Raw genomic sequence first — 19767 nt, forward strand, 5'->3', positions numbered from 1 at the left:
TGTTGTAGACTGTGACGGATGGTATTATTTTACATTATTTTAAAAGTGCAAAAGTATTGATTGTTGCATAAAATTTTACTAGTTGGTGCAGCTTACATTTAATATGAAAAATGTTTCTCATTGAAGTAAACCGAAACAACTGTTTTTTAATACTGGAGAGTAATAAAACGAAGTTGAATTCAGAAAACTTTATTAAGAATCAACCAAATAATTATATATTATCTAGTATTAATCTAACAATTCATGGCTACCCTCTCAATAAGTCGGTTACAAAAAAATCGTATAGGGCTGTACTACAGTACTATCCGCCTATGTTTCGAACCTTTATTACAGATTTCTAAATGACAATTTGTAGATGGAGTTGTTCTAAGCTCACATGCATAAAGTCAACCAAGAAATCATTTTGTTGCTGTAAACAATTGTTTCCATAATAATGATGTCAATGAAATAGATCAGCTGCAGGCGGGTAATATAAACTCGACTGTTACTGTATACTATGGAACAAAATGTGTTAAATTTAATAAAAATTAATCCAATATTAAGAAAATTATTTAGGTAACCATTGCGGGAAAGACGATTTCCCGCACGAGTCGCGATTGACTCGCACGAGTGGCCGGAGTTGACGGGAACGAGTGCCAGTTGAGCACACGAGTGCGTAACACGTACTGTCACCAGCCACGAGTGCGAGTCTATCACACGAGTGCGGGAAATCGTCCCGCACGAGTTGCGTACTAGTTTTTTCGCTATAAGTATGCGGAAAATAAGTGTTTTCCGCACTGATACTAGTGTGTAAAATCAATTTTCCCATATAGTGTGCAGAAAAGGTGTGTGGCAAAGGTTTTTGTCGCACATCTTTTCCACATACTGTGTCGCACATCTTTTCCGCATACTGTGCGGAAAAACCTTTGCCGCTCACCTTTTCCGCACACTATATGGGAAAATCGATTTTCCACACTAATATTAGTGAGGAAAACACTTATTTTTCGCCCACTATTGCGAAATAGTAGTTTTCCTACGAGTTTGAAAAGTCTTTGTTTGCGAACCGAGAGGTTTGCGGCCCGAGCCGAAGGCGAGGTCCGTAACGAGGTTCGTAAAGGAGACTTTTCGAACGAGTATCGGAAAACTGCTTTTTTGCTCGAGGAAGTACCAGCCTCCCAAAACCACCCGAGGGTGGAAAAATTATTTTAAGCGAAAAAAAGGAACATATTGTATAGCAGTGTTTATGCATAGGCGCACTTTAACCACAAGTGGCTATATGTTTATATGAAAAAATTTGCCGTACTAAGCGCCTAACCATATTAGTCGATAAATGCAAAGATTGTATTGTGGAAGAGTTAACTTTATTATCTACAAAGCCGACTGTTAAAAAAATCATTGAAGTTTCATGCGTGGAAAAAATACTTAGAGAAAATTTGTATCATATACAAAAAAAGTAAAAAGAAAACCTTATTCTGTGATCGATAACGTATTTTTAGATCATTATTTTGATATATTTTCAAAGTTAACTATTTTTTGCTTAGAAATATTTGTAAGAGAAATTTATTTAAAATTGAAAAAAAAAAATAAATAAAAAAAATTATCTTATTGATTTTTGTGTAGCGCTTTTACATATATTTATGTTTTTCAAACGTAAGATATATAATAAACAGCTATACCAGTGCAAGACCAAGGAGAAAAAATACATATCTTGTACATCGAAAACTAATATGGGTATTTTAACGTATTGGTAAGTTTAAGTAAATAAATAAATCTTCTCATACACTTTGCAACAGACTTTGTCTTTGTATAACAATTTTTTTGTGTGTGAGTCTGAAAATATAATATGTATATAAATTACCATTTGTGTTATTTTTTATTTACGAAACCCTTTAAAATCCGCATAATTCCTTTCCACTTATTTGTATGTAAAAAAGTTATCAAGAGGCTACTAAGAAAAAAAAATTAAAAAACTGTCCGTGTTGTTGAGAGAAATTTTTATTACTACTGACTTAAAAGATTACATTATTACACATAAAAAATCATGATTAAAATAAAAATGCAAATCTTCAAGACTTCAAGAAAAATCTAACCTCTTTTAGAAACTTGCAAATTTAAAAAAAATAAAAGGAATGTTACGCAAGCGCTTAAGCTTCCTAAGAGTCGAAATTCATTTTACATATTCGTTGTACAAAAGAGATTAAAAGTAATTTTTTTATAAGGGTCTAAAATTACTTTAGCATTCAGAATGTGATGTAAAGCATTCCAACAAAAAAATTTTGCTTTGAACTATCTATCTCTACCTGGTTTTCCCCTCCACGTTTCAGCCAGAACCAGCCTAGCCCACGTATTCTTATGCAAGGAATCAAAAACATTATCTTGAATTGGAGACAACAAAAATCTACCATACTCCATTATAGATTTAACTAGTGCTTCAAACATCATCATTAGCACATCTAGATGAGATCCCTGATGAACACCTCTGAGACTTATTATATTTAATGTCAATATACATTTATCTTTTACCTCTTATAAATGTGAATTCCAATTCAATTTATTGTCTGGTCTCATACCTAGAAATTTCACTCTGTTACAGGTTTGATCTCATCTTTGTCAAAAAGACTAAATATCACTAGCTTACTTTTATCAGGCACCAAGCCTCTGTTACTAAGATACAGTTTTAATGCATCTACTACCTTCTGCAATCTACCAATAGTTTATGTTGTGTTTTTGTCCTAAGTAAAAGTTACTATGTCGTCCGCAAACATTAATGTATTAACATTGCAGCCACGTACTTCATTGATTTTCCTTATGTACAAGGATTAAAGGAAAGGAGTATTTGTGTTACCCTGCTTACGGAATTTGCGCAATTTATCGTGTGATAAATCGAACAATTTTTCTTGTGATTTATCATGCGATAAGTCGTATGCTATTATCGAGAAAAATGTCACGCGAGTTATTACGCGATTAGTGGTTTGAGTAATCGCACAATTTTTCTAAAAACATAGCAAAAAAAGTTATTATCCTAATAATTCTAGTTGGTTTTGTATTAAGAATAAATTAATGCTAATAATTTTAATGTCTGTAATCAATGTAATATTAATAACTTAAACAACAACGACAACAGTAACAATCAGATTGTCGAAATGGGTGACGAAAACGACGAAAACAATGAGAACAATGACGACTAGCATGACAAAAATGTAAATGCGGACGACAACGTCAAAGACAGTGAAGACAATGTTAACAAGTTTCAAATCATCTGGGACAATCATAATGTTTTATAAAACAAGATTGTCTTTTTTTAACGTTAGTCTGTATTTTACTTCTTTGGTTTTAGAAAAAGAATAACTTTGAAATACTTGATCGTAATTACTTTCACCTATAAATATCGATATTTTACATCTTTAAGGCTTTTTTAATACTAATCTTTCAAGTTACAAGTGTTAACTTGCTAGGCACTTGTAGGCTTGCATCGTCCAACCTTAAATAATTGACTAATCCTTTTAAACTACTTGTAAAAGTTACTTTTTTTTAAAAACTATATCGATAACTACATGGAAAAATTACATGACTTCATGCAGTTTTGATGGGGTTTATGATTGTAATGGACTATATTTCTACATGGCTTTTTATCTCTAATTACCTAATAGCTTTTAAATCCATGTAGTTACTTAAAACCATATTGTTTTTAAATTTTAAAAATCGCTAAAAATACGAAAAATCACTGAATTATGAGATAAAATAACTGTTTAGCATAAATTTACTCAACCCGTTGAAAAATATATAACAATCACATGGTTTTTAAGAAACTGTACATATTTTCAAAAGCATGTTGTTATTTAAGACAAAAAAACGATATAAAAGCCAAGCAAGATCAATACGTAAATAATAGAAAAACCACTATTAATTATATGGTTTTTTTTTAATAGAGAAATAGATTACCTACATACGTGATACATTAACTACGAGAGAACGTGAGAGGGTAGTTTTAAGTTTCGGCGGAGAAGAAAAATAACTCGTGTTTTTTACTAAGTAAATACATTTAAATCTAAGCTGAGAAAGATAAGGTAAGTTTTTTTACACAATCTTTCAGTAGTACAACTATTTACACTATAAAAAAACTCATAAAGATTTTGCATTAATCGTATAAATATATCAATCATCGAGAAAAAATATTCAAAAGAAATACCCAAAAAAATTGCAATCTGTAAAAAAATTATTAAACATTGATTGAAAGATTATTGAGCATTGTGTCGAAGTTTCCTGCTTGGATTTTTTTGGGTCCTAACCAGTGCCTCTGCAGCAGCTCTTAGAGATCAGATTTTGTGTCGTATAAAATCTACTGCTTGCATCACAATCAGCTTTTTTAAAAGGTAATATGGTATTTTGTATCTTATGTAATATTCAATTTCAAATAAATATTTATTTTATTTGCTATTTAACTTAATTATTGACTGATAAAAGTGTTGATTATATATTTATGAATGAGACTGATGCTTGTGTCAAAAACTTCTTATTTACCAAAAATGTTGTATAATAAATATTTTAATAAACTGTACAATTATTTAACCAAAATACGTTTTTATTATTATTCAATTTATTATCAATATTATCTTTACCAGGTGGTTCTGCCCCTTTTGGGTCTGTGCTTGTAACCTTTTCTTCCAATTGCTGCCTGTTTTTCCCTTCTTTGGTTCTCGAGATGCCAGTTTTTAAATTTCGTCTACATCCTTGTTCTTCAGAATTTTGCTACACTTGGATTTTAATATTTAGTCATTCAGACAACGCACTACGCATGTGTCCCTCTTCATAGTTTTGGTCAATATTGGGAAATTTTCTTCAGTTTTTCTAGGTGATGGTATGATTTTGTTGACCTCTACCCTTGTTTGAGTGTATGATACGTTATCTATGGCCATAATGTGGTTAATTATGTTTTGCTTGCTGTACGCATTACATCCTTAAGATTATAGGAATATAGTATACCGTTGGCTTTATGATTGTCCCTACACATGAGAATGATTTGGCGCCGTCAGAGTACTACCCGTAGTACAGAGCTAGTTCGGAAGTTTAGTGCCTCAGCGATACTAGTTGAGACGAGAGCTGCACAAAACGTGTACATGTGCTACACCTAACCTATGGTACATCTGTTGAACCACACTATAGGTAACGCTACTATGCTACTTTGGGACACTACACTTCTTGGGCAAGTAAGCACGCTGTTTGGACTAGGACACCTGCTATCCTAGTTGTCAGAGATAGCAAACTAATCATGATTTACCATAGGGAGAGAGGCAGCTGTAGCACCTAGTCTTTCTCAGTGCAGTTGGCACATGCTGGTTCCTTGTTTTAATATTTCAGTTCGTCATGATTTTCATCCAACTCCTTTGCATAGCGCATGCACTTAGGTCTATTCTTTTCTTATGGTACACCTTTTTTGTGTGTTCATAAGGCAAGCAGCTATGACATATCATAGGCCTAGGTATATAGACGTCTACTCTATGGCTACTTAAGTAAATTTTGACCTCATCTGGCATATTCTGACCCACAAAAAAGATAACTACTGCTCGGCTTGGTTTCCACTCGTTCTGCCTCTTTATTTTTTACCTCATATTCGTCTTTCTCACCTCAGTCACTTTAAGAGGAGATTTGACTCCTCTCATTATCTCTTCATCTGATATACGTAGGTTGACACCTCTTATTACGCCTCTGCGTTGCTTCCAGAACATTGGTACACTTGCAACTAGACTGTTGTTTTTTAGTTTTTCTTCCATCATGTTATTTGCCAAAAATGTGTTTGTCTCTTCCTTTTTCCTAAACAGAACCTCAACTTGGTTCCTTCCTATATGTTGTATGTCACTGATATGTGTATACCTTCTAAGCAGCGCCATACCAACGTAGCTATTATTTAGTCTACAATAATAATAAAAAGTGGTCAGTATAGTTTGGATGCACGGCTATTATAGCTTGGTGGATCCAAGCAGCTATTGTCAGGATAGGTTAGCCTGGGTGGCAAGTAGAAACTACTTGGCAGCTGAGGCAAATGTGACCAGTCACAAACTGAGTCCTGTGTATACTTGGGTACGTTGAACGACCAAACAGTTTCTGTTTGGCTAGCAGGCTAACCTAGCCTGACAGTAACTGCTTTGGTTGACCAAGCTAAAGTAGCCGTATATCTAAGCTATACTGGCCACTTTTTATTTTCAGTAAATTATTTTCCTTGCCAGCATCAAGATATTTAATCCATACCCCAAAAGGTCCTTTGTTCTCTTCACCAAATGAATCTGAATTAGCATTGTAGGACATGTCGGGACTCCTTGTCTCCTCTGTCATTTTTTAGTGATTTTCGACTTGCACTTTATTTCCTAACTTCATTTTGACTCGCTCTCTCTCTTTCTCTACTGTTTTGGTTATTATTGCTTGTTCAATCATATTACTATGATTGTCCTTGTTGGTTTTCATTTCATCGTGAAAATTGATGAGAATATTCTCCCTTACTTGAGATTGTAACATTGTTGCTTTACACCTCCCGCGAGACTGGAGACGCCCTACTTGATGACTATGCAGGTACGGGCTGTGAGGTTAAACTCTTTTATCGTGTATTTATGTCAGTTATTCAACCTATAGGCTGAAAATTCATTTCTCTACGATTATTTTCGCATTATGAACGCAGTCGTTATTAAAATAGGTTCTTTGTTTTTGTTTCTGTAATTGAGACGAAATAAAACCGACTCTTTGACTTCCCTTTACCTTTTTCCAGAGGTATGGTTTACTTATAATGGATCTGATGGGTCCGGTAAGTCTGATAAAAAGTCCTAGTAATACCTATCATGTAATAGAAAACAAATATAATGTAAAAAGAAAAACGACTCAATGAAAGTCTTCAATTTGTTTTATAAGACAGCCGATAAAATTTATAAATAGTTATTTACGTAACAAGTGCGGAAAAGACGATTTCCTGCACGAGTAGTGATTGACTCACACGAGTGCCGGAGTTGACGGGAACGAGTACCAGTTGAGCACACGAGTGCGTAGCATGAGTGTGATCGCAAGGTACGAGTTACCGTCACCGGCCACGAGTGCGAGTCTATCACACGAGTGCGGGAAATCGTCCCGCACGAGTTGCGTACAAGTTTTTTCGCAATGTGTGAGGAAAATAGGTACAAAATAGGTTTGAATTTTGATTTCCAGTGTGTAGCAAAATTTTTTCAGGTGTGTGGCAAAACCTTTTCCACACACCTTTTCCGCACACTGTGCGGCAAAAACCTTTGCCGCACACTTTTTCCACACATTGTGCGACAAAAACCTTTGCCACACACCTTTTCCGCACACTGTGCGGAAAAACCTTTGCCGCACACTATGTGGGAAAATCGATTTTCCACACTAATACCAGTGCGGAAAACATCCATTTTCCGCACACTATTGCGAAAAATATTTTAATTTACAAGTTTGGCACTTTTTTTATACACATCACACAATTTTGTAGGAACAAAAGCTTCGAACTTTTAACCCATTAAATATTCTTTTGCATGCTCACGCTGAATATTCGTATTTTTGGCGCTTGTACAACATAACTTCATAATTTAAAAATTTAGTACAACTTAAACATATTTAAGCATAGGTATGCAAAAAAATGTCTACGCAACTCGAGCATACAGTAAAGTACCACCACCCATGTGTCTTTACCGCTTTCGCCTTTGGCTCGGGCTCTTTTGAGCTTTATCTCTCATTTGCAAGTATCATAATAAACATATGTTATATAACGAGTTAAATCCCGACAAACACAAGAATCACACAAAATTTGGGAGCTTACGCGTTGTGTGGATTATGCTTGTTTGAGCTTTCAAGTGCTTTTGAAAAAAGGTGTACGCAAATTTTTCTATTAATATTTGTTAATGAAAAAAAAGGGAGAAAAAATATACACACGATGCCACTGATGTTAAAGTGAATGAGAAAGTGAAGAGGAGAATAGGCATGATCATTGTTTTGGATGTGAAAGTATAATTTAACCCTGTTTTAACATAATAGGTAATTTTCTTACATCTCGTTGTTATATAACTCGTCTTATCGATTTCATTAAGCAATATTTTCCAGTTCACTGTGCACCCTAGCGAGTTTCGCTCTACTCTTTCTGGTAAACGCACCAATTTTTTGTTAGGTAAGCACCAACGGGCAACGCGATGAGCTAATCCTATGAGATTAAAAATATGTAACATTTAAATAATAACTATAAGCTTACTTTATCATGTTTTTCTTCGTATAAATGATTGATTTTAATGTATGAATTGATCATAGGGTTATTTGAGAAGTAAATGACATCGATTGTAGCATAGCGCAGCATATTTGATTTATAAACAATTTATTTTAATAATTTCTGAAAAATAAGCTTATTACACTGTAAGTACAAATTTTTATTTGCAATAAAATGTGGTTTTAATTATATTTTTAAAATAATTAAAGAATAGAGACTGTATTTCAAGATTTTATTATAACAACATTTTTGCAAGATACTGCTTAAACTATGATTCGTAACTTAAACTTTATTTGTATTGATATTAAATAATGTAAATTGTTACTGTAGAATCGCTAAAAGTAAACGTGTATTTATCAAAACATATCAACTTTTTTTACATTTATGATGGTAAGAAAAACTGTTTATGCTTACAATTTGAGAAAAATTTTCTTAACTTTACGCGTACAGGTCTTCTCTATCTGCACCTGCTCCATCACCATCTTCTAAACTTGCAAAGTTTAAGAAGTGAGCAGGACGATGTACTTCGTGGTAAAATTCTTTTGGGTTCATGAGCTGAAGCTCGTATTTCATATTAGGATCATGTCTCACACCTTTAAATAGTCATGCAATTATTGGTTTATGTTTTAAACAAATCATGTTTACAGTTTTCTTTGTTGTTTTTTTCAATATATAACTATCATAATGTACTTACCCATAAAATTGTAATTCCAGGAGCCTTGATTTGGTACCATAAAGAATCCAAGAAATCGATCAGACAATAGCATTTGAACTTTCTCGTAGTGGCTTGGAAGATATCCTTTTGGATTATTTCCTTTATCTGTATTTTGTTTTCCCCACTCAAATCCACTGTAACAAATAGAATAAAAATTATTAATTACATTAGGTATAAAATAAATGTAAAAAAATTATCAAAATAAACCTAGGTGTAAGTTTGTAAGCAGTTAGAGAGCAAGAACCAGGAGTAAAACTGCACGTTATAACAACTGTTTTTTCTCCATCCCATGATATATTATCCGCCATAATTCTTGCATGAGTTGAGATGTCCTGCAAAATTATTGAATTTTGTAAAAACTTTTAGCCAATTTAGATCAAACCAAATTCCACAATCTGTCTGTTGAAGGAGACAAGTAAATGGATAAATAAACAAGTAAACAAATAATTAAAAAAGATACTTGAGGTGAGAGTTGTGGAAGTTCATTTGGCTGTGTATGAATCCATCCTAAGGGCTCCATTTCTTTAAGGTATTGATGATTCGGCAGCATATTTGGTAAATGAACTGTTTGATGAGTACCCCATTGAGGAGGCATCACGATACATCTGATTTCTTTGACTTGCGGATTATCTGGAGGACTGGCACCATATAAATATCCAGCAATCTAAAAATTAAAATGAATTTAAAAAACAAGAAATAAAAAAAAAAAATTAAAACAAGGAACAAAAAAAAATAAAACAAGAAATTAAAAACAAACCAGGGGGTATAAATGGGTCATGGGACCCACGGTAAGAACGAAGTTCTTTAAACATGACATGAGTATAAAAACACAATTTCTCAGGTAACAAGGGGGTCGCCAGACCCGTAGAAAGAACGAAGCTCTATAAACGTTAGTACTGCATTTATGTAGTTCACTAAACAAAAACTTGAAAAACGAATTAAAGAAAAAAATTAAAAAAATAGTTCAGTACTCACGATGGTTGAACTTCGTGAGAACGGCGTGCATAAATACAGTACTCACGAAGTTTAACCATCGTGAGTACTGAACTATTTTTTTAATTTTTTTCTTTAATTCGTTTTTCAAGTTTTTGTTTAGTGAACTACATAAATGCAGTACTAACGTTTATAGAGCTTCGTTCTTTCTACGGGTCTGGCGACCCCCTTGTTACCTGAGAAATTGTGTTTTTATACTCATGTCATGTTTAAAGAACTTCGTTCTTACCGTGGGTCCCATGACCCATTTATACCCCCTGGTTTGTTTTTAATTTCTTGTTTTATTTTTTTTTTGTTCCTTGTTTTAATTTTTTTTTTTTATTTCTTGTTTTAATTTTTTTTTAAATTTCATTTTAATACATTTTTTTCATTTTTTTGTATTTCCTTCATTTAATTACTTTTTTTATTTTCATATTTAATCTTTTTTTTTCATTCCCTTTTTTATTTTATTTTTTTTTATTCCGTTGTATTTATTCATGTCTTTTGTAATTTTATTTCATTTTATTTTCATATTTCATTTCATTAATTTTTTTTGAAATTTTTTTTTTCACTTATTTTTTTGCGATTTTATAGCTTATTAATGCAATTTTTATTTTATTTTCATATAATTACTCAATGACATTGTGCCATTATTTGTTTATCAAATTTAAAATAAGTACCCTTAAAAACCATGAAAATGATAGGAAACTCGAATTATATTTATATAATGATCTTACATAATTCATTTATAATTGATTTACTTTGAATTACTTTATTTATATAATTATGTGATAATGTAACATAATTTGTTTATCGAATTCGAAATAATCGCCTCTAAAAACCATTGATACATTCTTCAACTCTATTCCACATGTTTTTTTTTTTTTTTTTTTTTTTTTTTTTTAATTAAGTATTTAGAAAAAAAATACAAATATAATTTATCATGATTCGAATGTATTATCAGTGAATGCATGTAAAAATGGAATGTTATAGTTACGAACCACACCATAAGTACAAGAAATCGAGTTTCTATAAACGGCAGCGCTTGTAGCAGAATGGGTAAGGTACTGGACTCACATGCAGGAGGTCGAGGGTTCAAAACTCTTTATTGGAAAATGTTTTTTTTTTTTTTTTTTTTTTTTTTTTTTTTTAAGAATTGTAAAAGAAAAAAAATTCAAAGTGAAATAAAAATTATTGTGAGAAAATAAAATTGGGAGTGTGAGGGAGAATGGTGGGCAAAGGTGTGTGGAAGAGTAACACGGCACGGTTGGCCGATATACATATATAGTGGGGAGAGGGGAAGTGTATAGAGAATAGTCGGTGAGGGGGACGGGGTAAGGGGGGGAAACTTGAGAGGAAAAGTAAACCACTTTCGTTTCAAAAAAAAAAAATCTGTCGGTTTTAAAATTCCAGCCCCCCGAGTAACGCGACATAAAGAACTTCGTTCTAAAAAGTTTGTTTACAAATTAAAGGCTTAAATATTTTATTTTTACCTGAGCACGTAAATCTGAGATGGTAACAAACTTTTTGAGAACATTCTTTGGTAAAATGTACGTGTAACCAGTCTCTTTGATATCATCTGATGATACGTAAATATGATTCGTTCTCAAATGCAAATTCGTAGCAGAAATTGCTCGAATACGCCATTCGGTCTTGGAACTAAATGACTGCGTCTCGTAGTTTGACATTGTAGCTGTTATGATTTCGTCACCGTGTTTGTTAACTGTCCTGGTAGTTGTAGCAGTCAGCTGTGACTGCTCTTTTGTCTGCTTTTCGATTTCAGCGATCTGCTGTCGTTGAGCCGATGGGGCACTAATCTCCATACCAAGGATTATATCACGAATCTCAGACTGCGTGAGAGATGCCACATTTACGTTGTTTTTCTTGCCATAGTCAGCTAGAATGAGGTCTTTAAGCTGTACTTCAACTTTGACCCATTCTTCGTCAGTCAAAGAGGGCCAAATGTGATGTGGTTCTGTTATGGTTGTCTTGTCAGGTTTCAAGACAACTTTCGTTCTTTCAGTGTTGACGTGCAAGGCTCGAAGAATGAGGATCAGGCGCGAAAACGCTGTATAAGACGAGATCGTTTTGAGCCAGTCATCATAAAGATTAAACAATACCATTTGAGGCTCAGTAGCCTTTAAAATCAAGTCACCGAATTTTTCAACCTTCAGACAAGCCTGAAAGGGTAGCTGCAGCTCCGACCCTTTGATAACGATGTTTGGAAAATCAAGCAAGTGTACCTCGAGAGGATCTAGCATACCTTTTCTTGTCACGATAATTTGTTTTGGCTGTTCTTCCACAGGCAAGGATCGAATCAACGCGGCTACTTCTTCAGCAGTTTTCCACTTGGCTAATTGGCCCAAGCGTTTTTGACCAGCCCATACAGATGTATGAATAATTTTTAAAAATAACTGGCCAGTGCGAGGATTAAAGATGAAAATTGCACCATTAATGGGCTTTGTTGTCAAATTACCTTCAAAGGTCTTATGAATCGTGACACGATAAACGTTAGTATCATCGACGAACCAAATTATTTGATTGCAGAATAACTCTCCATAATTCTGTGATGACAGGTAAGGTTCGGTTGGTTCTGAAGAATAGAGTTGCAAGGCTTTTCTGATACGTTCTCGAAGTACGTAAAGCGCAGGATTTGCTTTCATAATCTTAGCCATGGCTTGCTGAATCAAAGGTTTACAGCCTGGGAACCAATTACCATAAGCGCTGTGAAGGTTGTATGCTAAATCGATAGCTATTAGCAGTCCAGTAGGGGACGGATAAATTGACATGTTATCAGTAGTGTAGTCCAAAAACTTGGCACGGGCATATCGCTCAATGTCGTGAGAATCGTAATCTCCCCATCGCAGCTGCACATCTATCCAGTATTTCTGGGTTGTTGTATTATCCATGACATCTTTTGAGTCAGCAAGAAGAGAAGGTCTTGACACGTTCCATTTATACGCAGAGAAGAGAAGAATGTCAGCGCACGAGGAATTCATTTTGTAAGACTTCCGAGGATGGATAGTTTCCTTTTGTACGGTTTCTATTTCAAGAGCATCAAGTTCTTGATCAAACACTTGACAAAGATCCATAACAATCGATTCGTGAACCTTTTGCCATAAATGAGCACGAAAAATTTGAATTAAAGAAATCTTCAGTGTTGGAATTTTGCCATGCATAAAAATTCCGGTTAGATCCAGTTGTACCTATTTTATGAATGATATATTTAAATAATATATTAGAATAAGAATTGCAGAAGAGTGAAGAAAAAAATGCTGATATAAATGTTATCAATAAATTGTTGAATCAAAATTAAATAACACACCTGGAAACCAACGTAAACATTGGCTCTGTTAATTGTTGGAGACCACCACAGTGTAAAGCGACGGTTTGGAATTTGATTTAAACCAGATCGCTGAGCATTTGTAAGTTTCTTGTACTTCATGGACTCTTCGAATCCTGAAGCTTTCTCCCTATAAAATAAGTATTATTTTAGTCTTTTGCGTCGTTTCGTAGGATTGCATCGAAATTTTTGAAGAACTTTTTTACCAAAATAAACCTTCCCAGGTTGGAAAATATGTTCCTTTAAATAATGTGTGTTCCAAAATACCCTCTACTCCACCAAGAGCTTGGATCATATCAGTTCTATAATTATTTAAGTTCCAAAGTTTACCATCGTGACGCTGGTGAGTCCACCAAAATGGATTTTGCTTAAGGACCTACATTGAAGTAAAAAAAACCTTTTAATTAGTAAAAGTATGAAATTATTGTGTTGCTTTTTTATTACAACTATTTTAAATATTTGTAAAGGCCAACGAAGGTATAAGATGAAAGGCATGCACATGCTTAACGGTAAAAGATTACCTAATAGCAACTTCCTAATTTAACGAGGGCTTTTAATTAGGGCTTGGTAGTAAGACGAGTAAATATTTCAATCCTAAATGGAAATTAGTGAATAATTCTTGGGTGGAATCAAAAAATAAATCTATCGTCTTATAACGCTGAAAATATTTTTGTATTTAAACTATGATGCCTAGATACATGTATTAATATACATAATGTACATAATAAAAACATTTATTAAAAAAATACCAATGCTCAGACCACTCTGCATGTTTATAATATTAGGATATTTAAGCTGTAAAAAAAGAATGAGCAGTAAGAGAGTTTTTAGAAATGACTGAAATATTCATGACTACTGTGATGGTTTAAAATTATCTAACTTTCAAACTTTTATCCAGTAAACCGCTCTGAGTGTGAATTTAAGCTTAGACTGAATGTAATCTTTAATCATGCACTGTGTAGGCTGGTTGCATGTAGTGAGCTTCAAGGGAGCAAAACGCAGGATAGTAGCTGATTGGCTGTCACGACCCACAAGATTAACACAGAATTCCACTCATTGTTTGTTGCAAAGTACACGTACAGATATATACGTCTAGTAGATTTTGTATAAAATGGTGTCGGTTCTGCTACTCACTCTCTTGAAACTCACTAGTTGCATGTACAGTGCTGCCTCCACTTCAAGGTAAATTCCTTGTTAAATCTTGTGAGGGAAAAACTTGTGATGGTCACTGTGAACATTCAGCTTAAATTCATAAAAATACATGTCAATAGTCAAGATGACACTGTCGTTAATTTACAACTAGTCTGTAATAAAAAAAAAATTTAGAGGTTTTAACTAGCTTAAACAAGATAAGAAGATAGATATACGTTTCAATAAAAAATATGTAGCAAATACGCGATATTTAAAAGAAAAAAGATGTTTAAATTATCCTAACGGAAAACCTGTACAACCACTTTTTTTCTGATCGACCTAGAATTCAAGGAAAAAAAAATTTTAACATTGACTGTAAGTCTCATAACACACTTTCATTCATTACATTTTTAACGTCGACTTTAGAAACAAAGTTTTATATTTTACTTTCTGTATTCACCATTATTCAGCTCTAAACAGTTCTGAAAAAAAGTGAAGTGTTAAAAAAAAAAAAACTTTAATTTCTTTATTAGATTATTTTTAAAAACGTCTAGCCTTGAAGTTATGGGTATAAAAAACTCAAGAAAAAAGCCTGGATTTTATTATATCAAAGTATAAACTCTTCTAGTATTTTTAGCGCCAAACTGTTAAATAATTTTTTTGGTTTATCATTTTTAACTTCTTCAATATAACGCTACTTTTAAAAAAATAAAACTGATAAGTGTATAAAATAAGAAAATGAACAGCCTAAAAACAGCTTCTGTTTTTTTTGCTTTAGAGGTCAGCGCTTACAGTTTTTAGAACGTTTTAAAAGGTGTTTATGGTAATAAACTGTAAAAAAAGTGTGGGTCACACGACTTCCACCATTTGACAAAAAAACGAGGTAGCTAGAATTTTAAAATTATGAGCCTATTTAGAATCAAAATAAAATGCAGCATTAGATTCTTAATTTAACTTGTGAAATTCTTGCAAAAGTAGTGTAAGCCTTAAAAAACCTTAACGTGTTCTTTAAGGTTCAGGTATCCCTTTTGAAAAATAGTAATATTGTAAATTCTCTATTTTAAAAAGAGTAATGCTCAAAAATTATTCTCTACAGAAGAAAAAATTTCTAAAACTACCATTCCTGTACAAAAATGTTTAGACTTTGATTTTTGTTACGATGCAAGGTTTGAAAAGTACCTATAGTAGATTACGAAACTAGGCCGGAAAGTTGGAGTTTATGGCTGCGAAGTTATGACGTCATAAGTCAAACGCCATCGACTTAAAGTACCCGGCCGAGTATCGTATAGTACTTTTCTTCCTTCCCCAGCCGAAAGTACGTTTTTAATTATTAAAACCTTAACGTACAGCATACGCTGATATGAAAAGGTATTATGGATATATGTGCCGCCAATGTGAGTTTAAGCTGACGAGTTGACAGCAGCGCTCTCAAAAGTGGCCACCAAACTTGGAGAGAAATTTGAATTGGCTACATAAAGCAAGACGCAAAATCCCAGATAACTCGAAAAAATTTCATACGTACTGACCTAATAAATTAATCCCAAGCTAGATAAACCAAAAATTCAACTCGCCAGTCAGCAGTATCTAGCGCTTGTGTTACTTTACTTATTGCATTATTTAATAAAACAACCAGTAAAAGCCCCAGATTATGTGGTGACTGGCGCTTGTGTCATTAAACTATTTGGAAAATTGACCAGTAATATCCCCGAGTTACGTGACAATTGAAGCATGCATAGTTAATTATTAAATTTTATTAACAAATAAAACTAAAAGTAAGCACTTTAAGTTGTGTGGTAACTAGCAGTTGCAAAATTAAATACTAAATTTTATCAACGATTACAATAACCAGTAAGCGCCCAGAATGGGTAGTGTTTGGCGCTTGTGTTATTTTATTAATTAACAAGGCCACTAGAAATAACCCTATGTTGTGTGGTGGTTAGCGCTTGTGTTATTTCTTTGTTTAATAAAGCGACGAGTAAGCGCTTGGAGTTTTGAGGTGATTTGCGATTATAATAATATGTCAAATCACAAAGTAACCAGTAAGCGCCCCAGGTTATGTAATAATTGGCCTTTGTGTTATTTTATTAATTAACAAAGTGACCAGTAAAAAACCCTAGTTATGTAGTGATTGGCGCTTCTATTATTTTATAAGTAAACAAAACGACCAGCAGGCACCCCAAGTTGTGCGGTGATTGGCATTGTGTTATTACATTAATCACAAAGAACTGGTAAGTGCCTAGAGCTGTGTGATGATTGGCGCTTGGGTTATTTTATTGATTAACAAAGTGACCAGTGAGCACCCTGAGTTGTGTCAATAGCCACTTGTATTATTTTATTAGATAATCAGAGACTAGTAAGCGCCCTAGGTTGTGTAGTGGTTGGCACTAGTGTTTTTTTATTATTTAATACAGCAACGTGTAAGCGCCCCGCGTTGTGCGGTGACTGGCGCTTGTGTTATGAGAGTAACTAACAAAGCAACTAGTAAAAGATCCGAGTTGTTCAGAGATTGGCGCTTGCGTTACTTCATTGATTAACAAAGCAACCACTAAGGGCTCCAGATAGTTAAGTGATTGGAGCTTGTGTTATTTTATTAATTAACGAAGTGACCAATAAGCGCCCCAAGTTGTATGATAATTGTGCTTGTGTTCTTTCATTATTTAATAAAGCGTCCTGTAATCGTTTTGGGTTGTGCGGTGATGGGCGCTTCTGTTATTTGATTAGATAATTAACAAAGTGTCTAGTAATCCTCCTGGGTTGGGTGGTAATTGACGCTTGAGTTATTGCGATAATTAACAAAGCAACGAAAAAGCACCCTGAGTTATTTGGTGATCGGCCATAGTATTATTTTATAAATTAATGCAGCGACCAATAAGCGCCCCGAGTTGTGCGGTTATTACCGCTTGTGACATTTTAATTGTTTTATTATTTAATGAGGCGACTACTGAGCGATCAAAGTTGTGTTGTGATTGAGGCTTGTATTACTTAATTAAGTAACCAAGTGACCCTCTGGGTTATGTAACGGTTGGCGCTTGCGTTATCATATTAATCAACAAAGCCACTAGAAAGCGCTTCGGGTTGTGTTGTAGTTGGCACTTCTGTTTTCTTATTATTTGATGAAGCAGCCGTAAGCACCGCAGGTTGTGCGATGTTTGGCGCTTGTGTTATTAAATTAATTAGCAATGCTACTAGTAAGTACGCTGGGTTGTTTGGTAATTGGCACTTGTGTTACTTCATTGATTTACGAAGCGACCACTAAGCGCCCCGGATTTTGTGATGATGGGGGCTTCTGTTATTTTATAAATTAACGTAGCGACTAGTAAGTGCCCCGGATTTTATAATGATTATCGCTTGCAACATTTTATTTGTTTTATTATTTAATATGGCGACCAGTACGAGGTCAAAGTTGTGTGGTGATTGGCGCTTGTGTTACTTCATTAATTAAGATAGTAACTAGTGAGCATCTTGGCTTGTGAAGTAGTTGTTGTTGGCGCTATTTTATCAATTAACAATCTGAGCAGTAAGCAAACCAGGTTGTGTGGTGATAAGCGATTGTCTTATTTTATAGATTGACATAGTGACCAGTGAGCAGCCCAGGTTGTGCAGTGATTAGCGCGTGTGTTATTTTGTTTAATTTTAGTATTAAATAAAGTGACCAGTTAGTGCCCCAGGTTGTGTGGTGATTGGCGGTTGTGTTATTGTATTGATCAACAAAGCAACTAGTAAGCAACAAAGATTGTGTTGTAGTTGGCGCTTATGTTCTTTTATTATTTATAAAGCGACCTGTAAGCGACCTGGGTTGTGCGGTGATTGGCGCTTGTGTTAGGTAATTTATTCTATTATTTATTAAAGCAACGAGTGAACGTTTCAGGTTATGTGGTAATTGACGCTTGTGTTATTTTATTAGTTGAGATAGCGACAAGTAAGCATCCCAGGTTGGTACGTGATTGGCGATTGCATAATCAATTAATAAAATTCAGTAATTATTACAATGACCAGTAAGGTTCCTGGGTTGTGTGGTGATTGGTGCTGTCATTAATACATTAATGACTTAAGTATCTGGTAAGTGCCTCAGGGTGTGTGATGATTTACGCTTGTGTTGTTTTAATAATCAACAAAGCGACGTATAAACGTCCTGGGTTGTGCAGTGATTAGCAGTTGTATTATTTTGTTTGCTCAATTATTAAATAAAGCGACCAGTTAGTGCCCTGGATAGTGTGGAGCTAATGGCTTGCCAAACTTATTTGATCTATTATTCAATAAGGCGACCAGTAAGCGATCCAATCCGTGTAGCGATTAGCACTTGTGTTACTTCATCAATTAACGAAGCAAATAGTAAGAGCCTTAAGTTGTTCAGTGATCGGCGTTTGTTTTACTTTAGTGATTAACAAAGCGACCACTACGCGTCCCGGGTTGTTTGACGATTAGCGCTTGTGTCAAATTATCAATTAACAAAGTGACCAGTGAGTGCCCTGTGTTGTGTCATGATTGGCGCTTAGATTATTTTATTAAGTAACAAGTGACTAATGAGCGCCCCGGGTTATGTAGTGGTTAGCACTCGTGTTATGTTATTATTGAATAAAGCAACATGTAAACGCCCCGTGTTGTGCGGTATTGGCACTTGTGTTGATTTATCAATTAACAAAGTGGTCAGTAAGTGCTCTAAGTTGTGTGGTGATTGGCAGTTGTGTTATTATATTAATCAACAAAGCGATTAGTAAGCGCCATGGGTTTTGTTGTGGTTGGCACTTGTATTATTTTGTTAATCAATAAAGCGACCAGTAAGCGCTCTAGGTTATGCGGTAATTAGCCCGTGTAACTTTATTTGTTTTATTATTAAATGAAGCTATCAGTTAGTGCCCCGGTTTATGTGGTAATTGGCACTCGTGTTATTTTGTTAATTAACAAATCGACCAGTAAGCGTCCCAGGTTGTTTAGTGATAAGCGCTTTTCCTTTCCATTTGTTTAATTATTTAATAAATCTGTAACAAAGCACTTTGGGTTGTGTGGTAATAGGCACTTGTGTTATTTTATTATTTAATAAAACGACCAGCAAGCGCCCCAGGTTTTGTAATGATTGGCGCTTGGGTTTTCTTATTAATTAACGAAATTACTAGTAAGGGGTCTGGTTATGTGTTGTTCAGCGATTGTATTATTTTATTAGTTAACGAAGCGATCAATAAGCGCCTCGGGTTGTATAGTGATTGGCACTTGTATTATTTTATCTACTTAACTATTTTATAAAGTGACGTGTAACGGCTCTGAGTTATGTGATAATTGGCGCTTGTGTTATTTAATTCATTAAGAAAGTGACCAATTAGTGCCCTAGGTTGTGTGGCAACTGGCGCTTGTGTTTTTTCATTTATTATCTTGATTAATAAA

At 34.2% G+C, this 19767-nt stretch overlaps 1 protein-coding gene across 4 annotated transcripts in view; it reads right to left on the bottom strand.

The window, feature by feature from the left end:
* Window positions 1-8369: 8369 nt before the first annotated feature.
* The window catches only part of Prp8 (pre-mRNA processing factor 8), a 185283-nt gene continuing 173885 nt past the window's right edge, over window positions 8370-19767 (bottom strand). For all 4 annotated transcript variants that reach the window (XM_014356031.2, XM_089595635.1, XM_089595636.1 and 1 more), the window contains exons 15-21: window positions 13464-13633; window positions 13240-13387; window positions 11408-13120; window positions 9403-9606; window positions 9150-9274; window positions 8922-9076; window positions 8370-8820 (exon numbers count right to left, since the gene is read on the bottom strand). In XM_014356031.2, the coding sequence (XP_014211517.2) occupies window positions 8666-8820; window positions 8922-9076; window positions 9150-9274; window positions 9403-9606; window positions 11408-13120; window positions 13240-13387; window positions 13464-13633 (2670 nt within the window). In that variant the 3' untranslated portion in view covers window positions 8370-8665. The remainder of the gene's footprint in view (window positions 8821-8921; window positions 9077-9149; window positions 9275-9402; window positions 9607-11407; window positions 13121-13239; window positions 13388-13463; window positions 13634-19767) is intronic.

This window comes from Copidosoma floridanum, unplaced genomic scaffold (assembly GCF_036245765.1).
Source record: "Copidosoma floridanum isolate Cflo_tuat_1 unplaced genomic scaffold, Cflo_Japanese_pri ptg000026l, whole genome shotgun sequence".
Classification (NCBI taxonomy): Eukaryota; Metazoa; Arthropoda; class Insecta; order Hymenoptera; family Encyrtidae; genus Copidosoma; species Copidosoma floridanum.